This window comes from Ascaphus truei, chromosome 12, assembly GCF_040206685.1.
Source record: "Ascaphus truei isolate aAscTru1 chromosome 12, aAscTru1.hap1, whole genome shotgun sequence".
NCBI classification, from domain to species: domain Eukaryota; kingdom Metazoa; phylum Chordata; class Amphibia; order Anura; family Ascaphidae; genus Ascaphus; species Ascaphus truei.
This window is the reverse complement of record NC_134494.1, coordinates 51,760,445-51,787,071: the sequence shown is the minus strand read 5'-3', so window position 1 is coordinate 51,787,071 and position 26,627 is coordinate 51,760,445. Positions and strand designations below refer to the sequence as shown.

General features: G+C 41.8%; 1 protein-coding gene across 4 annotated transcripts in view; it reads right to left on the bottom strand.

Annotated features, from left to right (window-relative positions):
- Nucleotides 1-26,627, bottom strand: part of ABCC8 (ATP binding cassette subfamily C member 8) — a 158,031-nt gene that overhangs the window by 119,202 nt on the left and 12,202 nt on the right. For all 4 annotated transcript variants that reach the window (XR_012787627.1, XM_075567706.1, XM_075567708.1 and 1 more), the window contains exons 2-4: nt 22,716-22,857; nt 8,496-8,617; nt 964-1,130 (exon numbers count right to left, since the gene is read on the bottom strand). Coding sequence is in view for 3 of the 4 variants with exons in the window: in XM_075567706.1 (XP_075423821.1) it covers nt 964-1,130; nt 8,496-8,617; nt 22,716-22,857 (431 nt within the window). In the remaining variant the exon portion in view is untranslated. The remainder of the gene's footprint in view (nt 1-963; nt 1,131-8,495; nt 8,618-22,715; nt 22,858-26,627) is intronic.

Genomic DNA, 26,627 nt, shown 5'->3' with positions numbered 1-26,627 from the left:
CCAATCTGACACCTCATAAATATTTTAAATGGATGGTGCCCAGCTAGACTTGGGAGAGGTTTGATTTCCCCTGGCTGCTCCCTTCTGTGTGACGTCACTGTGTGATGTCACTGTGTGATCAGCAAGTGCTTGTACAGGCAGCATGTACCCTGCCTTTAGTGGCTCTCTGATAACACTTTACTGACAAACACTTCCCCATTCAATAGCCCCATCAAAATTCTACTGGCCAACTATGCGAAATTGCACTTTCGCAACAAAACCCCAGCTTTTTATTTGCGTAACATTGAACCATTTGATATCTTCGTGGAGACATTCATGTTTCTAAGGCAGAGTGTGTAGGGACCACAATAGGATATAAATATTCAGTATCTCTACAGTATGCACGCCAGCATGTTTATTTTCTGGCATGGTTCCATGTAGATCAAGTATGAACTTCTCTTTTAAAGTTGCATAACAGAGACACAATTTACTACCAGGGAAATATATATATATTTAGATTTTAATTTAAGACCACTGATCAACAGTCCTGTTTTTGTAGATCAGAGATGATCAACATGCCGTGTTCCCGGGCTCCTTTTCAACCCTTTCAAAATCAGGTTAATGTGTTAAATGAGACATCCAATATAACAAAAATACACATTAAAATACTTATATATTCTCTTGAAAAAGGGTCATTTAATTTAACCCTTCAGCCAAAGCGTTGTAAGCCTGTGACCGTTTTTCAAGAGAATAAATATATAAGTATTTTACTGTGTATTTTTGTCATAATGGATGTAGCATTGGGCTTCTCTGTTGCTTGTTGTATACATTTGCCACACTCAATAGCTCTCCTTTTTGACACTTATATACATATATATTTTGTGGGGGCTCAGGGGTTCCCAAAAAGAGCTTGCTGGAGTTCTGTGTGTTGTCTGTGTAATGTGTTAAATGGGAAGAAATAAAACATTAAAAAGAGAAACTTACCCGTACACGGATGACATTCATTTCAACAGCCAATAACATCCCATAAAAGATGGCCAAGAGTCCCGTGAGGCAAAAGCGCAGCTCCAAAAAACCCACGCCATTGTCACAGAACTTGACAAACTTGATAGTCTTTGTTATGAAGGCCAATGTCCAGTATACTAACAAGGCTACAAAGACAAGAACCCAATATAAGACATTAAAAAGGGAACTTCTACATCTGTTAAGCAAACAAAAAAAATACATCTGCATCGCCTGAAAGGTGGACTCCTGATGGGGTTCCCCAAGGGCTGCTCCCCTCTGCACAGGACCAGCATGCTAAGGGTTAACATTTGCTTGTACTATGTGGAATGTCAACCCCACCCACTGGAATGTTAATGAGCCAAGAGGAGAAAACACTTTGAATTCACAGCTGCATTCAATCCGAACCCCTTCAGCGTACATCTGTGTTGCCCCAAAGGAGGACAGCCTTTGGCACAGCCGAAGGGCAGCTCAAGAGTGTGAGCCATTTGGTGCCATTCGCTGATGTTTGGTGATGTTGAAGCTGCTCTATTTCAATCTGAAACTCGCCGGCCCTTTTGTACCCTGCTCCCAATTTTACAACTCTATCTGTCCATGAAATGTCTGAGAATTGACTGTATAACTCTGTTCTTTTAATGTAACCATGTATTGCTATCGTAACTCTGTGCCCAGGACATACTTGAAAACGAGAGGCAACTCTCAATGCATTAATTCCTGGTAACACATTTTTATAAATATAAAAATTCAACGTTTAAACCAGTGAGGTGACAATATATGTCCTTCTAGTTTTCACCTGTTTTTTTTTTTGATGTTCTGTCGCGGCCGAGTTTATTCTAACATTTGCCCGGTCTCAGCCGCGACAGATACCGGGCGCGCGTCGGGTTGTCCCGCACGTGCGCCAGAGCCTCGGAGGATCGGTCCTCCGATCGAGGCATCCCGCTCCCCTCACCGGGTCCACCAGGTCCCCCGGAGCCCCCCACCACAATCCCCCACATTAGAGGAACCCAGGGCTCCCTCGGGGAGCCCTGGGCATGCGCGCCATGCGCGCCCACTCCCGATGAAGCGTGACCGCGCATCGATGACGCGCGGCGCGCCGAGGGAAAAAAACGAGAAAACCGGGAAACCACCCGGCTTGCGGCTCTAGCCGCATGAGAATAAAGTGTGTCACCACTGTATTACTTTGGTGTCATCTTGTGAGATATTTACCAAAGTCAAGAATTGTGCCTGCAAGCTGTCGGCTCTCTGCACTAGATGGCAAAGAGGGGGAGTCTATGAACATAGACCCCCATATGTATGTAAGTAAAGTGGGGGAGCCGTTGTTCCCTTTGCAGAGCTTCCTCCTCCTCCTTATTCCAAATGTACCGCAGTTACCGGCTGGTTCTCCTCCAAGCTTCACCAAAGGGCAGAGCTGCTGAACTATGATAACCTCTGCACTAATGTGAGCCAGTGATGTATTACTGAATTTAGAAAAGTCATTAAGAGCTTACAGTAATTAGCTAAATTGAGCCAGCAACTACAGTATTTACCGCGAGTTGCTACCAATAACGGGTCCGCTGCCCTTTCAGTGACACATTTAGAGTCACATCAAGATGGGCAATGAAGGGAAAATAACAAAGGATCAATACTATTTGATCAATAACCCTACCATTTCTCCAAAAATATATACATTGAGCAAGTGCGCATATACAGAAGTAGCCAGGGCTATTGCTGGGGTATGTTCTAATACTCTGCGTTATACTGCCACTGTGTCCTATGAAAACTCTGTGATATTCTGCAGTATTAGTGTGTAAAATAAAGCTGTCTGTACTCTATGAAACAGTATCGTATTGCTCTTTGGTTGGCTACTCTATGTTCCTGGTGCATGTATTAAAAAATAAGTGACTTGGACATTAGACGTCATGTGGATATTCATCTCTTTTTAGAAGATAACAGCATTATGTTTGTCTGTGATGAAATAAACAGCCTAACTAAACTCCTGTCCTCAGAGCCACTGCGGCACACTTCAGTCAGATTACTAATAAGGACTGAATTAAAATGTCTTTACTGCATCATCTGTGTCTATTTACACTTTGGGGGTGGGGAGAAGTTTTGGGGTCCCTTCTCATCGATCCTTTTGGTTGACTAACAATACAGATGGTGCCCAGGTTTCTGTCCCCTGTAATCTGTGTGTATGTATAGATTTATTTATATAGCGCCATCCATGTACAGAGCGCTTCACAGACGCAACAATATAACCGGAGTGTAATACAGAATGTATAATGGGAATAAGCGATTTAAACACACAAAAAGTTAACATTACGAAAAGGTGTTCCTGCCCCGAAGAGCTTACAATCTAAGTGGTAGGTAGGGAGAACTTACAGAGACAGCAGAAAGTTAAGGCTGTATGTGAAGGGTTGTGGTAAATGGATATGCACATTTCCATTTATCGTAATGCAACTTCGTATAGAATGACACATGACTGAGGTTTGGTTCAATGCCAAAATGATATACTCAACGGTTAATTTGGGCGCACATTCCAACACATTGAGACCTCGGAAAACGAGGCAGCTATGCTGCATATTAGAATTTCTTCTCCTGTGCTTTTAAAGAACCTGATATTGATTCTTGCATTAGTTCTAAAATAGGTTTAATCTCTTTATAATTCCATCATAAATGCTATGTTCCCACAGAGAGGGAATTAGATTAATGAATCTTCAATTAATTTACAGCAATCAATTTTCATGCAAACATAAGTAGCACATGTTCTGAGCCATCACTATAACATTGCTTTGAAAACAATAGCATTTACAATAGATAATGTTGTTGTCCCCCTTCATTCAATAGGAGATTCTGCACAACAGTGCCCTAATCGGAACCATCACAGTTTGATTATTAACCCATATGTATATGTATATATATATTTATATATATATATATATATATATATATATATATATATATATATATATATATGTATGTATGTTTCTCAGAGATATTTATTCAGATATATTATTCAATAGAGCAGAGGTTACCAACTCCAATCCGCAAGTCCCGCTTACAGTGCAGGTTTCAGGCTCTCCTCTCATTAGCACAGGCGGCTCAATCACTCTGACTGAACCACCTGTGCACAAGCCGGGGTAACATTAACACCTGCACTGTTAGTGCTCCCTGAGGGCTGGAATTGGGAACAACTGCAATAATTTATTGGCTTCACTTCCTAGATGTAGGGATGCTCAGCAATGCTAATCAGCTCACATACACCTTCCTCTTCTATTAGACAGAAAACATGGCCAAGCTGGGGAATACTAACGGAGACCTAAAAAGAAATGACGTGAGAATCCTCTGGAGCCTCATGGAAGACCGTGTACATCGTGCCATGATCAAAAACATAGTGATGTGAATGGGAGAAGAATAGAAGAGAGAAGCCTGTGCCTGAATAGAGGCACAAAGCAGACATGCAGATTCCGTGTTGTGAATATCAAGCAGACGATAAGGAGTTGGATGTGGGTGGGAAAACTAATGGCGAGCAGCATGTTTACTAACTGGAGACTACACAGCAGTTATTGCTGAGGGAAACTTTGTCATGGCATCTTACACATTGGAGAAGCAAAAGCCTACTGGATATCAGAGGCGGGGACCCTGGTAGCATGGTGATGTAATGAAGGATGTGAGAAGAGGGCTTTGAGCATTGAGAAAGGAAAATAGTCAAGTGTCAACTGGTAACATATGAAGAAGTAGGGCAAGGCTGTAATGTAATACATGTAATGTATTTAATGTGATGTATTTAAATTAAATGAGAGAGTTCAGGGAAGCACTGAAGAAATATAATGCAGATAAAAAGGGCGAGTCCTCAGTTTACAATGAATAGGAATCAAAAGAAAAGGTAGTGAAATAAATTAAATATAACATGAAGCTTGACTGGATGAGATAATGAGCTATTGATTGTATTATATATAAGGACTGTGCCGTTCTTAATGAAAACTGTATGTCTGATGACTTGGTGACCTATGGTGGATGGGATGGACAGATCTGGTTATGGGTGAAATTATGGGAAAATGTAAATGGTCAAAAAGAGAGGAACTAGTAAGATAGATAAGAAGAGCTGCCATGTAGGGGACATATAATATCTGGTTGTATGGAAAGTAAGGGGATGAGAGTTAAATAAAGACAAATTAAGGGTAACAAGGTAAGGCTTCTTTCTAATCACCTTAAACAAGGAAACCACAAACAGGAAAAGAGGATACTTGTGCATCAATATCATCCAAGAAACAGATAAGTATGTCAGAGATATTATTATTATTATTTTTATTGTTATGGAGGAATGACAGTCAAAAGAACAAAACAAGAACACGAGGAACAAACTGAAATGAAGAAAAGAAGAAACATGGGGACCAATTCTAATTCGCATAAAATGAATATAAGCTAAAGCATCACAGGAAGTGGAGGTATCTGGGCTCAAGTCTTCTCGAAGTGTGGTCATATATCTTATACCCCCTCTGTACAAACTAGGATATTCTTTATGCATTATGACTTGAGAGGCCTTCTTTCTACATGTTGTGTGTAACCTTGGATGAGCCTGATTTTCCTGTGCCTCTTTCGGTATAGTTCAGTAGATTCTGGCAGACAAATCACAGCAGCAGACACCATTACATTTGTTCACGCTAGTAGGCATAGAGCGATATAACTTGTGATATTGGCTTATAGCTTGTCTCTGGTTCTTTCTTTTCTGTGCTGATAGCACGAAAAGTATTACGTGATTGGATCTCTACAAAATAAACCAAGGGAGCATTGATTTGATGCCAATTCAAATGCACTCCACTAAAGCAATGCTTGTGTCATCAAGAGCTGTTTAAATGTAAATATTGCAGGCTCTTCTGAGCCAAAGCCATCAGGATGTCCCTCCCTATTCCCTAAGTATGACTACAATCTTTTTATAGTGATGAATTGATTATAAAAATATTGATGTTAAAAATCGGAGCAACTGTGCTTATCTGGTTTGATTACATTTCAAGATCCTATAAGTACATTTTATAACAACAACTAAATTATCCAATGCCTTTTGAAGATAAACAGTTTTCAAAATAATGCTTGCACAGTACAGATGTGATCTTTGTCGCTGCTGGTATTACAACATATCACAGAATACTGTAGGACAATATGCTATAAATTCTATATCCTACAGCCTCATGGAAGGGATATATGTGTGAAAAAGGTAGCACTGGAAAAAGGGGGCAGTTTAAAAGCACTCTATGCACAAATAATATAGCGGAAAACAAAGTGCATGTCTGTATTTAGACTTCTGTTTCACAGCTCAACGACAACAGACAGGAAACATGCTCAATCCAGATTCCATGTAAAAATGATTTCAAATACAACTATCGTCATATCCACACTGATATACATAATGCATTTTGCCACACACAGATAAATTAAATGAATGGATCAGATAAATATCAAATTCTTTAAAAACTGTAAATCATCCTCAATATCCAAAGACAATTGGTTATCCACATGGACTAATCTTCTGCTGTTTATTACATATCGATATCATATATGAAGGGTCGTAAATGTCATCATGGCATGAAGCTGAAATAAGGAAATATATGAAATTTTGCATCCCCGTTGTGACTATGTATTAAAGCTGCAGTTCAGTCAATATCCGGCATGTGTGGTTTTTTAATAAATCAGTTCTGTAGTAAGAAAAAATACTTTTAGCATTTTCTGTTTTTAAAAAAACAACTTTGAAAGACCAATTTTCTTGTATTTTGTTTTAACAAGCTATTTGCTAAGGCACTGCCCCTTCATGTCCTGTCACAAGCCCTGGCACACCCCTTAGTCAGCCCATGCCCTCCCTCTTGCACATGTCAGTGCAGGAGTGCTCATGAATATTCATGAGCTTCCACTGAGAGAAAGAAGCAGAAGAAAAACAGACCCCTTCACTAATTATGTCACCAAATTTCGCCGATCAGTACATGGAGAACGAATTGAGCTGCAGCTATACAGTTCTTTAGGTAATTAGAGATTGCCCACATGAAACTATTGAAGTAAAAAAATAAATAAATAAAAAAGACTGAACTGCAGCTTTAATGTGCTTTGTGTCAACTTGCTTCAAAGATTGATATGTAGAGTGGTTATAGGTGCAGTTATGGGAAGATTTTCAAAGAGCAATTTTACAATGGGATGTAAATATGATAATGGAATTCATTTTTAGCCACTGCTGAGGTCATATTACATCCCTACTAAATGGAACAGCATCATATGTAAAAGAAACTCAAATAACTTGCATACATTTGATACTAGAGCAACACCATTATTCCCTTACCCTCTTACATGTTCATGAAATGTTTTTCATTTCTGTGCTAGTAAACATCTGTACAGCCAATAAAAAAATGCTTGTGCGCACATTCCCATCTCAGACAGGTCTACAACCTGCTTTTCACCATTATTTCTTTGCATACAATGCTTCAACTGCAGCCAGGGATTCTGGGAATTGACATGCAAATGAGAACACAGTGTCACCTTTTGCTTCTTGTTCATTTGAACCTGCACCCCCACAAGCTGATGTATGCAGTACCAACATCTGTACAAATAGCTAGATTCATTCTGCACTGTGGCTGACAGATTGCGGGAACAATTCAATCCCATTGAAAACGTGTCAGGAACTGAAAGGAATTCAGATCATTTTATATCCCTCACCAACTGAAAGTGTTAACATTTCCAAAGCTCAAAACGGACAGATCTTCCCGGCAAATGGAGACGTTATGTATGTATATATATATATATATATATATCCATTTGCTATATGTATACATGTATACATAAATATACATATATATATATATATATATATATATATATATACTTACTGTACATTTACATATACCAATATATATATTACAGAGGCGGCACATTTTATTTGAGTGCGGCTAGCTCCGCAAGCCTGGGGATGCCCCGGCATGCTAGCCGCACTCCCCGATGGAGCCCTGGTGTCCCGCGATGTGGGGGACGGCGGCAGGGGGTTCCGGGGAACCCGGCGGACCCGGCGAGCGGAGGGAGAAAGCCCCGATCGGAGGGCGCTCCTCCGCGGCTTCGGCACGCGCCAGGCACATCCCGGCGCGCGCCTGGTTACTGCTGCGGCCGAGACCGGGCAAATGCTCAAATAAACTCGGCCGCAGCAGTACATATAGCAAATGGAAATGTTACTGTATGCTCATTTGCATGTCTTAGACAGGTTTGAAACCCCGCCTTTCCCCATTATCACCCAGCATGCAGTCCATTTGCTATACTGTATGTATACATGCTTTACGGTGGAGGGTTTTTTGTCACTTTTTTTTACCCACCACAACTTAACTAATGTTAACTAATTTAACTAAATATATATATGTGTGTGTGTATGTGTGTGTGTGTGTGTGTATGTGCGTGTATGTATATATATATATATTGATTTATTTGAGGCTGACAAGTGCTGCCAATTAAACCAGACAAACATGAGCCTCACACATCGAATCCTATTCCGAGCCTGGAACATACTGTACCTATTAATAACTTGGGAAAGTTTGACGTCTCAATGTTATGATAGTAGACAATAGATGTGATCGCTGCCAGAAATGCCATCACCGCCGGCATGTAGAGGTGTAAGTGATGGGAGTTGGAAAGCCTGAAAAACAAAACAAAATCAATATATTAGCGATGAAGGGTCGTAGCCAACAAATAGCCCTAACTGCCTACATCAGCGCTGCGCAAACATTTTCAGCTGCGGCCCCCTTCCTGGGAGCCGCTGCATTCGCGCCTCCCCCCCCCCCCTCATCCGAAGGCACGGCTTCAAATGACGTTACGTGACCCCACCCCGTCATTTGATGCACATTACCATGGTGACGTGTGACATCACATGACCCCGTGGCGCCGTTGCCATGGCGATGCGTTGCCAAAGACCCGGCTGCCAGTAGGTAGGTGAGGTTACAGAGGCCTTACTCCTCCCCCGGCATTAAATTAAAATCTGTAACAGCCTGCGCCCCCCTGCAAATTCTCCCGGCCCCCTGGGGGGCGCGTCCCCCAGTTTGCGCACCGCTGGCCTACATCATCACTGTATCCAAGAAAGGAATTGCATATCGTTTTATCTGCAGAGGAAATAGTAACTTTAGTTTCTCAGTCGAGACATTTTGGTTCATTAAATCGTGGTCACTGTTACAGAGTTACAGACGTGGTCCTATTTCCAGCTCCAACTCCATAGCCAACGTAACAATTCATTAGGTGTTAGAGGAGAGTGAATATTCTGCATTCAACGACACTGCTCAAGGTGAACAGGGATGGTTTCAATAGCATTTTAAACTGCATAATTGATGGGAGCCAGCATACAAATAACGTAGGACCAAACCCACGCTACACATGTACGGTATACATCATGAGACCAGGCTGATCAAAGTAGGATTTTTATTTACTTTTAGAACAGGTTTTATTCTTCAGATAATACATAGGGTGCATTTTTCTGCCAAAATTAAATTGATATTTACTGTATGGATTCTACACATGAAATGGATCCCTATTTTTTGTTTTTGCTACTGTAATATAAAGTAGTTCTGCTGTGGATTGGAGAATACTTGAGTTCTGTTTTCTCTGAGCGTAAGGAGCTTCGGGAGAATTTGCCTAAGTGCCGGTACTGAGTATCGGAGCCTGTTCCAATGGTAACTACCATTCAAGTCAATAGCCGGATTGTGGTGCCATGCTCTGTATTGCCGCTTTATGAATCCCGCCCTTTGTGAGGTTGCAAGTGTAGAGAGATACTCATTATTGTTATACAAACGCAAGGGGTTCCGGAGTTGTGGAACTTCAATGCCTTGGCACTCTCAGGAACTAAAATGACCCCCTGGAAACATAGCGATTTCCCCATTATTCATTCCCAACATTTCTGGAACTTATTTATATTTCTAAAACGTACTGGGACATGGAGGTCCATGGGATTCAGGGGATATGGAAATCCAAGGCAGTCTAAGGGGCATTGCAGCTCTAATGGATTATTCATCATGCTCCGTTATGGGACAACGCACCCGAACAGGGGTTAACACCTGGTCAGGGTGCGTTAACTCATACAAGAGCTTGAAGAATATGGGAGTAAGTGTTTTCATTGTATATATTTCAGCATATAGAAATAAATGTATTAACACATCTGTTTGTGAAACTTTTTTTAGTGGCGAAACATTTTTACACTGACCAGCTTTTTTCTTTCCCAGAATCCCCTGCTTGCCTCAATCTCACTGCTTGTCCAAGGGAGATCACAGATATCATCAGACCTGAATTTAAGGTTATATTTGCTAGGCAGTGCTAAGCCATAAGACACATTACGGCCTATTCAAGTATACAGGCTATAAGGTGCTATGACTTAGTGCTGCTTAGTAAAGATGTTCCTAAATCTTTATCCGAGTCTGGACTTTCATAGGAATTTTTTTCCACTTTTTTCCCCAGAGAGCAGCACTGTTAAAAATAATCTACTACATATAACACACTTATACTGGTGGCTCGAACAACCTCAAATATAAAAACATTGTCTCGTTGCATACGCCAAGAACAAAGAGATGCTCTAAGCATGTTTAGTAAAAGCAGCAGGTGATATTTATCACAGTACATAGTGCAGTGTGTTTACATCAAAGTTCACTTCCATTGATTGTTTGAGGTCCCCAAGCAGGAAAACTAAACAAATGTTATCTTTCTTCCCTATGGATTCAGAGTATCAACTTGTCTGTAGGGTAAGCAGATCGATAAGTCTAGGCCTGAAGCAACTAATCTAATGCAGTAGGCTCTCTATGGTGACATTAATAAATGTGTTGACCAATGAGGAAAGCTCTCTGCACCTTATATTAGAAAGTTTAATGGTATATTTACATGATGAAATGAAATAAGGAGAGTGTAGTGGGACTCAAATAGAGGATAACCATCATACTCTGACAATTGAGGAGGTAAAGTTCTATTGAATTCTACTGGCCTTCAAAGCAATGTTTTAAGATGTTAGTAAAAAGCCCCATCCTAAAGAAAACTATCCATTCTGAAAGTCATACAGTTGTTTCGTATCAAAATGTTGTTAAAAGAAAGAGAAAAATAGATGATCACAGAAGAAACCAGACTGGGGACAATTTGGGGAAGCCGACAGAGTGGAAATGCTGTACAATGAATTGAAAAGAATCTACTGAATATTCCTTATAGCTAAACTTGCATGCCTTGAGGTGTAATTAAATGAACATGGTGAGCAGAATGAGATTGCTCTGTGACCCGATGCTATGAGGAGTAGTGAATCTAGAGATATATTATTGAACTGCTACTTTGTATATGAGAGTTGTATGAGATAGCAACCAGTCTGTCAGTGAGATAATCAAACGCATAAGTGGAGAAAAGTGGCGAATATCACGGCTAATCTGGCAGTAAATCAGTTATATAAAAGGTAAAAGTGTTCCTGTCATAGAGATAATCCCAAACACATTGTGAATTCCGTCCATTCAAAGCCTGCATCCATTCATGGTTTTTGATGAATGGACTCATCGTGGCCCATATTTACTAAGCAGTGCTATTCTAAAAGATCTCATTCAGCACTGGAAAACACCTCACTTTAATGGTTGTTGAGAAGGTGTCTTCAAACACTGTAAAATGTCCTATAGAATAGAACCGATGTGTAAATATTAAGGGTGAGCACTGTCACATGTTTTGGTGCTAAATTTTTTTGTTTTTTTTGCTAGAGCTTGATTGGTTTTGGGTTCATAAAAAGTTCTGAAAAAAAATTGAATTGTGGGGCGGAAATTGGGTCAAAGGTTTTTGGAACTTTTCACAAAAGTTAAAAGGTTTTTTTTTTTTTAAGTTGGCCTAGTTATAAGAAAAAAATAAAATAAAAATTAATCAGAGGGTGAGCTCTTCTAGGCTCAAATTTCATTTGGATTCAACTCGAACTTCCGAACGGACTTCAAGATTTGCAAAGTTCAGATCTTGATCCTGCGAACGTGCCCATCCTCGGTAAATATGGGTCGATATGTGTTATTACATAGAAAGCCAATTCAATTACAGAGGTAAGCACGATAGGAAGTATAGCGCACAACCAAGAGAGTGGGTCAAAATGTGTATCAAAAAAATGATGAGCTTTATTCGTCCATTAAAAACGGAGGTCTAACAATCATCCTACATGTTTCGTGCACGAATTGTTTTTAATGGACGAATAAAGCTCATCATTTTTTTGATACACATTTTGAGCCACTCTCTTGGTTGTGCGCTATACTTCCTATCGTGCTTATCTTCAGTTTATCACTAGCAGCACGCCTACACAAGGCACAGGATGGTGGCATCTCTAACATGTGAGTACACTTATAATTGTTCAACTTGTGTGGTTTAATAGTGGTACTGGGACTATCCCAATGAGGTATTTAGGTGTGTGTTTATACCCCCTCACTCTTTCCCTTCAGGATTATATTTTGTCTCTTTCAAGGACTCCATACAATCTGGGAGTTGTTTTCAGAAGAATACTCACCATCTAATTATTATTAGCCCCATAACCTATGTCTTTGATTATTCTCTAATTTTTAGAATAATTTTCAGTGATTCGGTGCTAGAGCGCGTATACAGTACCACTAAACTTTCTACAGTTACAGACGTAGTCTAGGGTACTCAAATTTTAGATTTATAATATGGGACACTGAAGTCCCGTATGAACGTGTGACGTGTTAATGACTGGCCTTTAATATTGCTATACAAAATATAAAATGTATTTACTTGTTGCACATTCAAACGCAAATCAGTTGCATGTAAAATTAGGAAAACTATTTTTAGTTATATATGTTTGATACCCTAGCATCTCTATGCACCTATTAGTTTTGCAGTACATAGTGATAATACTCATTGTCTGATATATTTATATTCACTAAACACTGCAGAATGGATTCCACTGTAGATATGTCCAGTCAAATTCTGACTGGTGAGTGATTTGCAAATGCTTTGGACTGAATGGACCCTCCGCTTTGGTTTTTATAATCTCTGCGCTTGGTCAGTCGAGGGAAAGACCCGAGCTGAACTAACACGTAGCGGTGGGAGAAAAAGTAACAGCCATAGGGGTGGGCGTCGTGGTTTTATGAGATAACCAGGCAGTGGCTTCATTGTATTATTTTAATAATATAGTAAGGCGACATCTATCGGAAAAGGGAACTATTACACTCAAGTAGCAATCTACTGTATTATGGTTTCATTCCAGTAATTTTAAGTTCAGGCATTTTACATCAAGGCACTAAAATATGGGACAATACCGTGTCCCAACAGATCTTCCAGGGACAAGAGGACAAGTCAATGAAATACGGGACAATCCCATAAACTGTATATGGGACGTCTGGCAACTCTAAATTGTAGTCATACTAGTACAGTATTTGCTTTTGTGAAGTTTAACATAATTACAACTTCACCAGACATAATGTGACATTGAATCTTACCAAGACTGGACTACACAAGACACTATAGTAAGCAACAAATGTGTGTATTGGACTTCTCTTCTGTTGGAGTTTAGTATCTGAGACTATTTTCACATGGAACCCACGCTTTCTTTTTCTGTGTTCAGATCCTCTGTTATATCTACATTGAACACACAGTATACATTTTGTAAATTATTCAACCAGTTTCCAACGTTATTTCATACCGCCAATAAAGAGCGCTTTTCTATAATTATTTTCTTGGAAGCTATTCATCAAAGTTCACTGTCTGCAAAGCTGCAGTTTCTCCTAATAAAGCCTTTAAGGTAAAGCTATATTGTTGCTGATTTTATACAATATGCAATTACATACAGATAAAAATATTATGAAGAAAGAGACCACATGTGTCCTAGGGACAATATCGGGAAGAAGCGGGCAGAACATGGAAATACTCTACAATGAGTGTAAAAGCCCCTCTGTATACACTTTAGCTAATGAAGATGCATCTAAGCAGAAAAATCCATTTGCAAGAAATACTTTTTTATTTTGTGCTACATCTGATTCAGTCTTTTTCCCACCGGTTTTGCAATTGAGGAAAATGACATAAGTGCCGTTCTTTATGGATCCCTTGGAAAGTAAAGACCTTTAAGTAGGTTTAAAATGTTCAGACAAATGTGCAAATGTACAGGCACTGCAAGGATATGGGCGACAGAAAGATGCAAACAACATTCTAGACCAGGGGTGAGCAAACTTTTCACTCTGCGCCCCCCTGCCTGCTCTCCTCCCTGCTCGCGCCCTCCTCCTTACCTTGTCTTCGGCGTCAAAAAAACCCCGCAGAGTCATTTGATGCTGCGTTGCCATGGCGACGAGTCGTCGAAGACACGGTAAGGGAAGTTACAGAGGCCTCACGCGATCCCCCGGCATTTCCTTTAAATGCCTTGGGGAAAAGCGCGGGGTCTCTGCAACCACCGTGCCCCCCCCATAGAACTCATGTTGGCATACTAACTTACCATCTCACCTTCCTGCTGTTTCTGTAAGTTCTCCCTACACACAACATAGATTGTAAGCTCTGCAGGGCAAGGACTCCCTTTCCTAATGTTGACTTTCTTGTTTCAAGTGCTTATTACCATTATATTATATCTCACATTATTTTGGTACGTGTGTTACTGCTGTGAGGCGCTGGTATATGAACGGCACTATACACATACAGAGATTCTCTTGAGAAGCTTTGATGCTGTAATAAACATTTTTCATTTTGTTTTATAATTTCCGGTGAGTGCCTGATTTTATTTATTTTGTTCTAGCTGGAAGTACCCGGCGTTGCTCAGGAATTTTAATAAACCAAAAAATACTGAGATTTATAAATGGATAATTAAATTTTTTAGTTTCTGAATGCGAAATCCTCCATTAAAACAGCAACACCTCCGCCCATAATAGTTTCATTGCCTCGGAGGTCCTTAAGTGTTAAATCGAGAGCCTCTAATGCGTGTTTGTGGGACACTGTCCTTTGTCCCAAACACTGATCTCGTACGTGGGAAGAACTTTGTCTGCTCCTGTATTTTTGATTGTGTTGCAAATTGGAGTTTCAGAGTGACCAAGCTTAAGTGGTAGCTTGAGGGTTCTGTGATTACATCATGTCATTTGTGATGCCATCAGTGATGTCATCAGTTCTGTCATTGCTGATGTCACTGGTGCATTATATTCACACATAGACAAAAACCTGCATCTTGATCTCAGGAACAATCATGTGAAATGTGGTTAAGATATCCTAAGAGGTGTCCAAACGCATAGCGAACAGACAGACAGCTTTCCAACATATATAGTAGGTGCTGAGTAGCTTCAGTGAACCCAGGCAAGTGTGCCCGAGGTTACGCAAGTGCCTACCTTTCGCTTTCTTACACACACACACACACAAACACACACACAAACACACACGCACACGCACACACACACACGCTTTCAAATGTATTTTATCGCGAGAAAACATGTATTTTTAATTCCAAATGCTATTCATAATAATCACTTTAATGCACATTTGTAATTGTTTTTAAATGTAAATGTAACTGAAAGAGAACCTTTCTGCTAGTTGTTTTGCACGTCATTATTGAAATATGTAGTGCAAGTGTCACAGCATGAAAAAGCTATATGGCCAAGTGGCAATTTCTGTAATACAAATGGCATATGTTCTTCTGTTTTATGGATCAAGGTGCCATAACAATGACAAATCATGTGTTTTAAAACATAATAAGGCTTTTATGGGTGCTTATTATCTTCATCGTTAATGGGCATCGCAACTATATATTGCAAAATAACGTAAATAGGTATTTAAAGGGTGGTGGACAAGATAAGTTGTCAACAGCTGTTCATGCGGATGGTCATTAAATATTGATAATGGCCATCATACTTTAATGAATAAATCCCTCAAGAGACTATACATTGATAATAAGAAATAGGAGGACATAGCAATAATATGATGGTCTAATTTTATATAGCATTGCCAGGATGCTCAAAGTAAAACTTACTGGGGTCTAATCACGATGCTCCAAATTCATAATACCCATTGACTACATTGAGAGCTAAGTCTGCATTAACCACTCCGAGCTCCGGGAATAGACTGAAATGGTCCCAGAGGACATGATAAAACTCTTTATTAAAGAGGCAGTCCAAATGGACTTTAAGAAAAATAGACTTTTTTATTTTAATAAATGCAGCCTTTCATTATCTTTATTGAAAACTAATTACCTAGCTGCTGATCAATTCATTCTCCCGTGATACATCAGCAAAGATCCTGCTTCCCAGGATTCACTAAATGGCCGCCTTTTGGTTGCAATCAATCCTTCAATCAGTGTAACACAGCAGCAACAATGTATCCTTATAACATTGCCTATTGTTACAGTTTACAGCTGAAATTGTTGGGAACATTTGCAACATATGATCACAAACAGGAAAGTGTTACAAAGATCTTGCACTGCTGGGGAGATGGGCTAAAGCCTGTTGTAGAAAACAAAGGATGCTCAGTATATTAAAACTAGTTAAAAATGGCATTAAGAGTTGAATAATAAAATGTAAAAAAATGCAGTAAGTATGATCTAATACAACAGAACTGATTTCTTTAAAAAACCCACATAAAATATTGCATGGATTGCTGAAGCAGTATCAAGGAAAAAGCAATACCTTTTTGAAAACTTGAAAAATGGAGATTAAGGTCACAGAGTAAAAATAAAAAGGTTTCAAGCCTCCACGTAGTAAAAAGATTACCTTCATCTTACAGTTTTACTACTGAGCATCCAACAGCATAAATATTTAAAGTACTGTGGCAGCGTATGTGCAGAATGCAGAATAGGACGCAGAGTAAGGCTAATGAAGAAAAGGTAAATGAGGATGAAACTCAGAAAAGGAAGCAGAGATAACACAGTGTAACTAACAGAATGCAGATTTGTTTTCTTCCCTGAGTACTGAGATTCCTTCCCTTTGTAAGGCTTGTAATACGATGCACACTGGTGCGTGTGCGGGTGTGCGCATGGCGTTGTGTGTGCACGAGGAGCGGGCGTTTTGTGTGCAGAGGGTGAGTGGTAACACGCGTGACTAGGGGGCATCACAGCGCTAGGCCGTGCTGTGATTGGTTCACAGTGTCACGTGGCGCGGCCACAGCGGGAAAATACAATTCTCTTGTACTTTCCCTGGTCTGCCGCACCACAGCTCACGGCCGTTCGCGTCCCTAGTATAGAAACGTCTGCCTAACAGCCAATTATAATTGACGCGTGCGCTATATTACACCCCTTAGTTCCCAAAGACAGCTGCCAGCATCGTGACGATTACAATAGGGAGAAAACGTCAGAAACAGAATTATTTCTTATTATATCATACGCATATAGCCAGAAAAAAAGTCAGATTCATATGATGATTAACGCAAAGAATATTATTTATTTGTAATCATTTGCCCACTCCATGCCAAAGTAACAGAGATTCAACTCGTACTGCGATGTATGTATGTATATCTTTATTTATATAGCGCCATTAATGTACAGTACATAGCGCTTCACAGCAGTAATACACGTGACAATCATATAAATAACAAATAGTACAAATAACACATAATGGGAAGAAGTGCTTCAGACATAAAAGTGATATTTAGGAAAAAGTAGTCCCTGCCCCGAAGAGCTTACAATCTAATTGGTAAATCGGAGGAACATACAGAGACAGTAGGAGGGTGTTCTGGTAAGTGCGTCTGCAGGGGCCAAGGTCGAAGTATGAGGTGTAAAGTATCAACCACATGTTAATGAGTTACTTTAGCTGGTGAGTGATGAAACCAGTGCATAATAATAATAGCAATCTGCGTCTGTAACACTTTGTAGCATAGAAGTCACAAGTATCACGTTAAAAAGGTAATAGCTGCACAGAAACATCAGCACATAGTCACACACATAGTCACACACACACACACACACGGCAAAAACAGACAAATCAGTCGCTTGGGATTGGTGTGTGATGGAACTGTATGCGAGAGAATCGCTGGATTATGTCTTCTGACTGTAACACTTGTTTTTTTGTAACTGGCCCTGGTCTGTTTCTTTCGATTTCCATCTTGCGTCTTACAGTATATTGGGACTTATGTCTTTGGAAAAATTTGATATATTGTATTGTATTCTAGCAGGGTTGCTTATTAGCGGAGAAGATGCCGTTGGCCCCAAATAAAGTAGATCACTCAGTGATAATCCTTTCATGCTTTTTTAACCCACACACAATGGAAGGACAGTAGTTAGGGCTTGGAGATAAAGCACTGAATGTCTAGTTTCCCCAGACCACTTAATTGCCAGAAGGGCAAGCAATGTATTACTCTGGAATACTAGTCTACTCTGACAACTAAGTGGTTCAAACTAGTCTTATCTAACACCATTATGACATTTTGACAAATGCATGTGATCAATCTATTCTCATAGGTTCTTTTCAGCAAGCCTCAGTGCCCTTTAATTGGACCAATATAAAAAGTCAGAGGGAGATACTCCAATGGTCTTGAATATCCTCTAATAACCATCATATGAACCCCACCTGTGGAAACAATATATTATAGATCCATAATATGGAGTAAAAGACAATGCAATCCCTATTGCATTTAGTCCGTGTAATACAGCGAGCTTTGGCAGAATTGATTCATGCACATACTGCACTGTATGCAACTGACACAATGGCTTCTTGCTTTAAAAGATATTCTATTAATGGAAGGACAGTAATGAATGTGTTCAGAGGGTTTCCCCATGGCACAAACCCTCATACTAACCCCTTTAGTACAAGCAATCACAAGGAAATATATTTGAGTACATCTGGCAATACACACAATGCTGGAATATCAGAATATGAAATGCAATACCTCACTAATATTATATTTAACGCTTACTGTAGTTCTGTGAACAACGATACTAGTAGTGGCTACAGCCATCATAATTAAACGTTCCTTCAATAAAAAGCTAGGGGGCTTGTTCTATATCCGCCAAAGCAGTAACCCGGACACTTTTTGGTTGAGATTCCCCATTAAATTCAATGGCCAATTTTCCCTTAACAGCCAGATTGCCCGCTTTGCCAAATCTACAATAAGCCCTTTAGCCATTACTTTAAGGAACATTACATGAAGATGGTTGTAGCCACTACTAGAATAAGCCCTCTGTGATGGAAAGGGGTCCAGGGACCAGTGTAATAAGGTTAAGATCAGTCCCTGGCTAGGGCCGCAGACAGGTCTCCTAGGACTCAGGACTAGAGTAATGAATGGGATCCCCCCTCCCCATGTCGGTGGTCTTGCGAGCCCCCCCCTTTCACACCTCACGAGCCCCTTCGTCTATTTCCCCCCTCTTCCCATATATTTCTCTCCCCTCTGTCTCACTCTTATCTCTTTCTTTCTCGCTCACTCCCTCCCCTCACCCCATATCTTACACTCACTCTCTCCTCTCACTCTTTCCCCCACCCCCGTCAATGACTCCACTCTCACTCAATCCCGCTCCCTCAATCCCCCCTCTTCACACTCATTCCCTCCCCACCAACCCCACACGCACAATCCCCCCCACAAAAGACATACCAAATACAAAAAAAACTTCCCAACACCCACATAAATGCAAAAAACCCCCAACCCCCAAAATACATACAAAAAACACCCCAACCCCAGATAGATACAACATCCCCACAACCCCCAAATACATAGAACCTCGCCAAATACATTTAACACCCCCTCCCCCAATAAATTAAAAATACAGACTTACCTACCTTGGATATTGTCTCAGGCCTCTGCTGCCCCGGCTCTCCTCCAGCTGCTGCTGACTTCTTACCGGGCATCCCTCTCGCTCATGTTGTGCGGGCCTCCATCACACCCACACTGTGTGGGTGATGCCGATGCCGATGTTAGAGAGAGGCCCTGCTTGGGACAGTGAGGGAGGCCCGCAGCTGGGGAGAGCTGGGGCCCAGTGACCGGACAAAGCAGTTGACTGCTTTGCCTGGCTGCCGTTCCTCTTGTTGCTGCCGGGCCCCGGTTCTCCCTCACTGACACTGTCCCACGCCGAGCCTCTGATGCCGGCGCATGCCAGGCCTCTCTGATGCCGGCGCGCTGGACCTCTCATGGTGGAATGCGCCGGAAGCTAGGCCCAGCTTCCTTCTGGCATGCGCCAACATCAGAGAGGTCTGGCTCGCACCGGCATCACAGTCTCAGCGTGGGACAAGGGAGGCCACAGCTGGGGGGAGACGGGGCCCGGCAGCGAGAGGACCGGCAGCAGGCCAAAGAAGGGGCCAACTTCCAATTACATCTGGTCAGATCCCCCACAGCCACCGGGCCCGGGACATTTGTCCCGCCTCTCCCCCCTGTCAAACTCTAGTCCTGGGCCCCAATAAATCTGTGGGCAGCCCCGAGTACACTGTAGCTCTGATTTGTGTTTGTGTGCTGTGCTTGCTGGCTCCGGCAGGAATAAATACTCTTTATTTACTGTAACTGCTCTGTCCTGTCTGCTGCCTTGATCCCGGGGTTAAGTTCTGGTCTTCCGTGACACCCTTATGTCCCTTACGTGCTGAACACTGCTAGTCTATGCCTTAACCCATGTGGCCTATTCAGTTCTGTTGAATATGTTATGTATATGTGATAGCTTCATGGCTCATAAATGGAATGTAATCTTCTGTGTGAACTATATGTGTACACGCACGGGGCAGAATGCGTGTAAACAATACAACTCTTACTGGTTTGGGCTTATATATGATGAGAAAACTTTATATAAAGATACCTTGACTGAAAAAAGCAAAAAAGAATTCAGACCTATCCACATGTTGCCAGGGCCATACAGTATTTTGTTGAATTATCTATAAAATTACTTTTTTGCGTAACCACATTTTACAACAAGCTTGTAAAACTTGATTATGTTACTTTATATTATTGACTTAAATTTCCCCCAATTGCTATTGCACCGAATATTAGTCGTTAACAATCCAGCAGATGATGGGTTGTGCATTACTTATCAGCCTCCTGGGTAGGTCTCTATCTCACTGCCATGTAGGCCTGGACCCCCTTCCTCCCCCCCACTCCCGCTTAACAGCTAAGTGAGAGAGAGATAGAGAGGGGGGAAGAGATAGAATACGGGAGATATAGTGGGAGAGTGTGAGGGAGAGAGAAGGGCAAGAGATAGAATAGGGGAGAGATGGGGGGACTCGCAGGGCAGCTGACAGAGTGGGGAGCACACTGCAATTGCTGCCAATTTGGGAACCACTTGGTATATTGAAGGCAGCCCCCCCTCCCCCATCTCTATTTATCACAACGTGTTCAGTAGGACATCATTCTATGATATCCCTGAATGACGCAAACATGAACAGTCACAGTTCTTATTACAAATCACCTGTGGTAATTGCTTGTAACTGTATCACAGCAGATTGCATTTTCCATAGGATTTCATTTGAAAACCATCAAGTCCTGGAAGGCCAGGCTGGGAAAGTTCCTGTAATCTGTATATTGAACTTTTTCCGTGTCTTGTGCTCAGCATTGTAAGGCTAAGTCCTGCAGACCGCGCGGAGGCGTCCGTGCGCGGTGCGATCACATTGCCTTAAGGCATTGATTGCACCCATAGACTGCGCGACAGCTGGAGGGGGCGCACGTTGCGCGAGGAATCAGTTGAAACTGATTTCTTGGCGTGATCGGCAAGTCAGGTGAGCGGTACGCCCAATGATGGCGAACCAGCTCCATGACGTCACTGACACGCCCTTAGACACGCCCCCCGAAGGCACATCTAGCATGTCCGCAAAACGCAACCGCTTCACACAGGTGACGTTACGGACGCGCACGCCTCTGCGTGGGCGAAAGCTGTATGGACGTAGCCTAGGCTAAGCCAGTGTGTTCCATCCAAAGTACAGTCGTAGGGAGTATAACTACAGATGTCTGCCCCTGACGCTTGTGATTGGGGAATAAGTCACAGGCGCTAGTGGAAAAACTCCCCACGAAGAGCTAGTTTTGTTTTTCTGTTGTTATTAAGCGTTAGAGACATGGAGAGAGCATACTCAGAGTTTTATTGATTGGAAAGTACTGGAGACTCTGAGTACTGTTATAAACTACAGTAACATCAATTCAAATTTATAATATAACTCATCCATGCCATAAAACGGGGGTGCACAATCTATTCCCCTGCGACCCCATACCTGCACTCCTCCCCTGCTTACCCCCCCCCCCGGCTCGGCTCTAGTGTCAAATGACGCGGTGGGGTCATGTGATGTCATGTTGCCATGGCAACACAACGTCATGTGACCCCCGCTTCATAATTTGACACCGGGTTACCATGACAAGGTGTCGCTGGAAGCAAGGTAAGTGAGTTACAGAGGCCTCGCACGGTCCCACGCCATTTAATTTAAATGCCTTGGGGACAGCGTGGGACCTCTGTAGCCACTGCACCCCCCCAGGGAATCTTGTGCCCCCCAGTTTGCACACCCCTGCCATAAAGAGCATTCAGATATGGAACATCTGGTCTACCGTTCTCATTAGATGGTTCATAGTTTGATATGTTCAGCAGAATTAAAAATGTATGCAAGAAAGAATACACTGAAAACGCATTGCTCTCTGGCAGCTATAGAGTAGAGGTCTACAGCTGGGAAACACAAACCCCGATAAATAATCTCATCATCTTTAATGCTATCGGTGGGTTTTTTCCTGACCCCGCCTGTTGGCAAAGCCTATGGAAATGTCTGACACTGGTCTGCAGGTCACGTGTGTTCAAGAAGCAAAATATGTTTTGGATGACAAATTGCAGCACACTTTAGTACTTACATCGGAACGCTTTAAAAATAGTTCCTGCAATCTGGGAAAGCTTTGCTGCCACTTACCCATCTGACACTATGCCCTCTGCGATTTCACACACCAGCACAAAGAGAAGGATGAAAGTCAAAATCCAGCGCAAGTTATGTCCCGGGAAGTGCAGCCAGGTGCTGTGGTGTATGTGCACTTTGGAACTTTGACTCCCCCATCCTATGAACAAAAAAAATGGAAATGACATTGAAGTGTTAATACATACAGAATGACCGGTACCCATGTGCACAAGGAAGAGGCTAAGACATTGTCAATATATTAAAAAGCTATTATTTTCGTAGCCGCTCTTCATGCCAAGCATTTATAAGCTCAGCTTATTTTAGAAGCTGTTTGTTTTATTCTCATGCAAAGAGATACTGAAAACAGAAAATAAGTAAATAAATAAATAAAAGAAATCAGACTCAATATCGAGACCATCCGGAATTCAAGGGTGTTATTCTTTATAAAGAAAAATAATACATGGTATTAAACTCAACACTTTTTTTTTTTTTTTTACACATTGCAATTGAATTCCGTCCCATTTGGACATGTCCACAGTCTGCAGCAACCCTCCAACAGGTCAGGTTTTCAGGATATCACAGCTTCAGCACAGGTGGCTCAATCAGTGGCTCAGCCTTCGATTGAGCCACCTGTGCTCAAGCAGGGATATCTTGAAACCCTGGCCTGTTGGGGAGGGGTCTTGAGTACTGGATTTGAGCCCTCCTGGTCTACACACATAAGCGTTTTGAGAATAGCCAACACATTGGAATGTGTGATCCCGGGTGAATCCCGGAATTACTCTGCTCCTATCCCTGGCCGCCGGCTAATTCAGGCTGCAGAAAATGCAAAAGTAAAGAGAGAAGCTACGTGTTCAGCGCCAGAGCTAATGTTTACCTTTAACGAATGCAGAATATATATATATATATATATATCTCTATATCTCTCTATATATTCTCCATAATGCACCTGAGGGGCCTGTTACATTCTGCAATGCATTGGAATGGCGCACGCATCCGTAAAACGCGTCACAGGTTCTTCCCAAGATTCCTGTTTGTCTACATGTCGCTATGCCTCCAATAAAGTAAATTTTATCCAGCGACCCAGCCTCCGTCATCCATTTTTCTTTTGGAGCGCAGTGCACCGCCTCAATCTTCCCTCCGTTTCCTGTACGCATCTCAGGCTGAGGGCACGCCATACTCGGGCATCCAGATCCACGAGGTCGTGAGTACTTCATCATTTCTTCAAGTTCTATGGACTTTTACGTTTATTATGTACTGGTGTAGCTCCAGGGGTTAATATATTTAGCGGTTTAGGGGTCCCGGGTCCCCAATCACATGGGTAATTCAGACATCCCCAGCGCATTAACTATACAGCATACCCTCTACATGAGCAAATTATGTCTTTAAACTGTACTCCAACAAGTGGACTCGAATATACCATCAACATGCGGTTTTTATCAATTGATAAGTATATTTTTCTCTCTATACATCCTATTATACATTATTTATTGCTATGGATGTTTTTGTACACACTAGAGCCCTGAATTAGGAAGCTATGGTTTCCGTTTTTCTTTTCAAGAGTACTTTTAACCTCTCTACTGGTTTGAAGTACATTGCTATCTACTTTGGCAGCAAAGAGATTCATATTTAGTGTTCTCACGCAATTGAGATACAGGGAGTAGAATGAGCAGCCCAAGGTACATTTAAGTGAGTGAATTAAAGGAGCAGTTCATGCATTTTTTTTTATTATTATTATTTTTTACATAGGTTTAAAACATGGAGTCGCTGAACCCCATTAATTTCAGCTCCAAGCACCACCTGCTTCCCAAAATACAGACCTCCAAAGGGGGTGCCGATATCTCGCCAAAGCTCCTGCGTCATGCGGGCCAATGGGAACCGGAACATGATGACGTCACAGCTTCCTATTGGCCCGCAGGGTGTGGGAGTTTCAAGACTCTGCCATTACGTGATCTCCGCTAGCCGAGCGGAACGGCTGCCGGCAGCCTCTGCGGGGGTGAGTATCTTCGGAAGCAGGGGGTCTCCGGAGCTGAAATTGATGAGGTTCCGCTCCAGACACCCCCTGCTTCAATCCCATGTTATAAAATTAAGAACATTTGCCCGCTTGGATTGCCGCTTTAAAATATACCGTATTGAATCGCTTCACTGTAAACGTGTTGGAAATTCACGTAATAAAATGTGACGGCGTGTAAAAGTGCTGATGGCTGCGAATGGGCGAACCAAATCTAATGTGAAAAGGTCATCCTATAAATATGATTATAAATTTCACTTGATTTGTAGATATTCAATGTTTTGAGGACCACGCAGAAAGCAGAGACATAAATCTTCCTTTTTCTTCCAATTGTCATTAGAAATCAGAAATGAAGCATGATTTTTTTTTTAATAAAAATAAACCGGCGCCAAAATGAAATGGAAATCTGACCAAATGTAGTCCAATTCAAAGGGTTGGGATGAGTTCCATGGAAGTATCCTCAAAGCAATCTCAAACAAACAAACATGTAAGACCACAACATAAAAGAGAAGAAAAAAAGAGAAAAAAGATCATAGTGCAACTAAATACAAACAATAGATCACTGATATAGTATACAAATAAAGACAGCAGTTTAATATATGATTAAAAAATACACATAAAAACAACAAACAAATGTTTGTTGGGCAGGGACACACTAATGAAGTGATGGCGTCCAGTAGGGCTAAAACTGAAACCCTACTTACAGCAATGCTGAATAATAAGAGTCTGTATTGCAGTCACACAACCCTCCGTGGCCTGAGTAGAAGTAGAAGATGGATCCACTGCACCGTCAATGTGCTGCTGCACCGCAGGGAAGCGCCACTCCTGTGGTACCACACCGCCAGCCGCCTCACTAGTCCTCGGACACGTGTCTGCTCATAGATGGAAGAGCACCAGAGCTCGAAGCCGCCGAAGGCCTCACTGGGACCGTCACGTGGACCTAAGGTCTCGCGATACCATGTGACATCACTGCTGTGAGCCGGGACAAGGGAGGGAAGCTCGCGAGTGCCAAGCACTTAGACAGCCAGAGCTAGGGGGAAGGGAAAGCAAATACAGGAGATGGAAGCCAAATAGTCCTTGCCAAAAGTAATAGTCCACCCTACGCGTTTCGTGACGTCAGTCACTTCGTCAGGGGCATGATGGGACATGTAAAAGTGACAGTACATTTATACTTGTCCCATCATGCCCCAAGGACTATTTGGCTTCCATCTCCTGTATTTGCTTTCCCTTCCCCCTAGCTCTGGCTGTCTAAGTGCTTGGCACTCGCGAGCTTCCCTCCCTTGTCCCGGCTCACAGCAGTGATGTCACATGGTATCGCGAGACCTTAGGTCCGCGTGACGGTCCCAGTGAGGCCTTCGGCGGCTTTGAGCTCTGGTGCTCTTCCATCTATGAGCAGACGCGCGTCCGAGGACTAGTGAGGCGGCTGGCGGTGTGGTACCACAGGAGTGGCGCTTCCCTGCGGTGCAGCAGCACATTGACGGTGCAGTGGATCCATCTTCTACTTCTACTCAGGCCACGGAGGGTTGTGTGACTGCAATACAGACTCTTATTATTCAGCATTGCTGTAAGTAGGGTTTCAGTTTTAGCCCTACTGGACGCCATCACTTCATTAGTGTGTCCCTGCCCAACAAACATTTGTTTGTTGTTTTTATGTGTATTTTTTAATCATATATTAAACTGCTGTCTTTATTTGTACACTATATCAGTGATTTGTTGTCTGTATTTAGTTGCACTATGATCTTTTTTCTCTTTTTTTCTTCTCTTTTATGTTGTGGTCTTACATGTTTGTTTGTTTGAGATTGCTTTGAGGATACTTCCATGGAACTCATCCCAACCCTTTGAATTGGACTACATTTGGTCAGATTTCCATTTCATTTTGGCGCCGGTTTATTTTTATTAATTGTGTATTTTTTGGTTTGTGT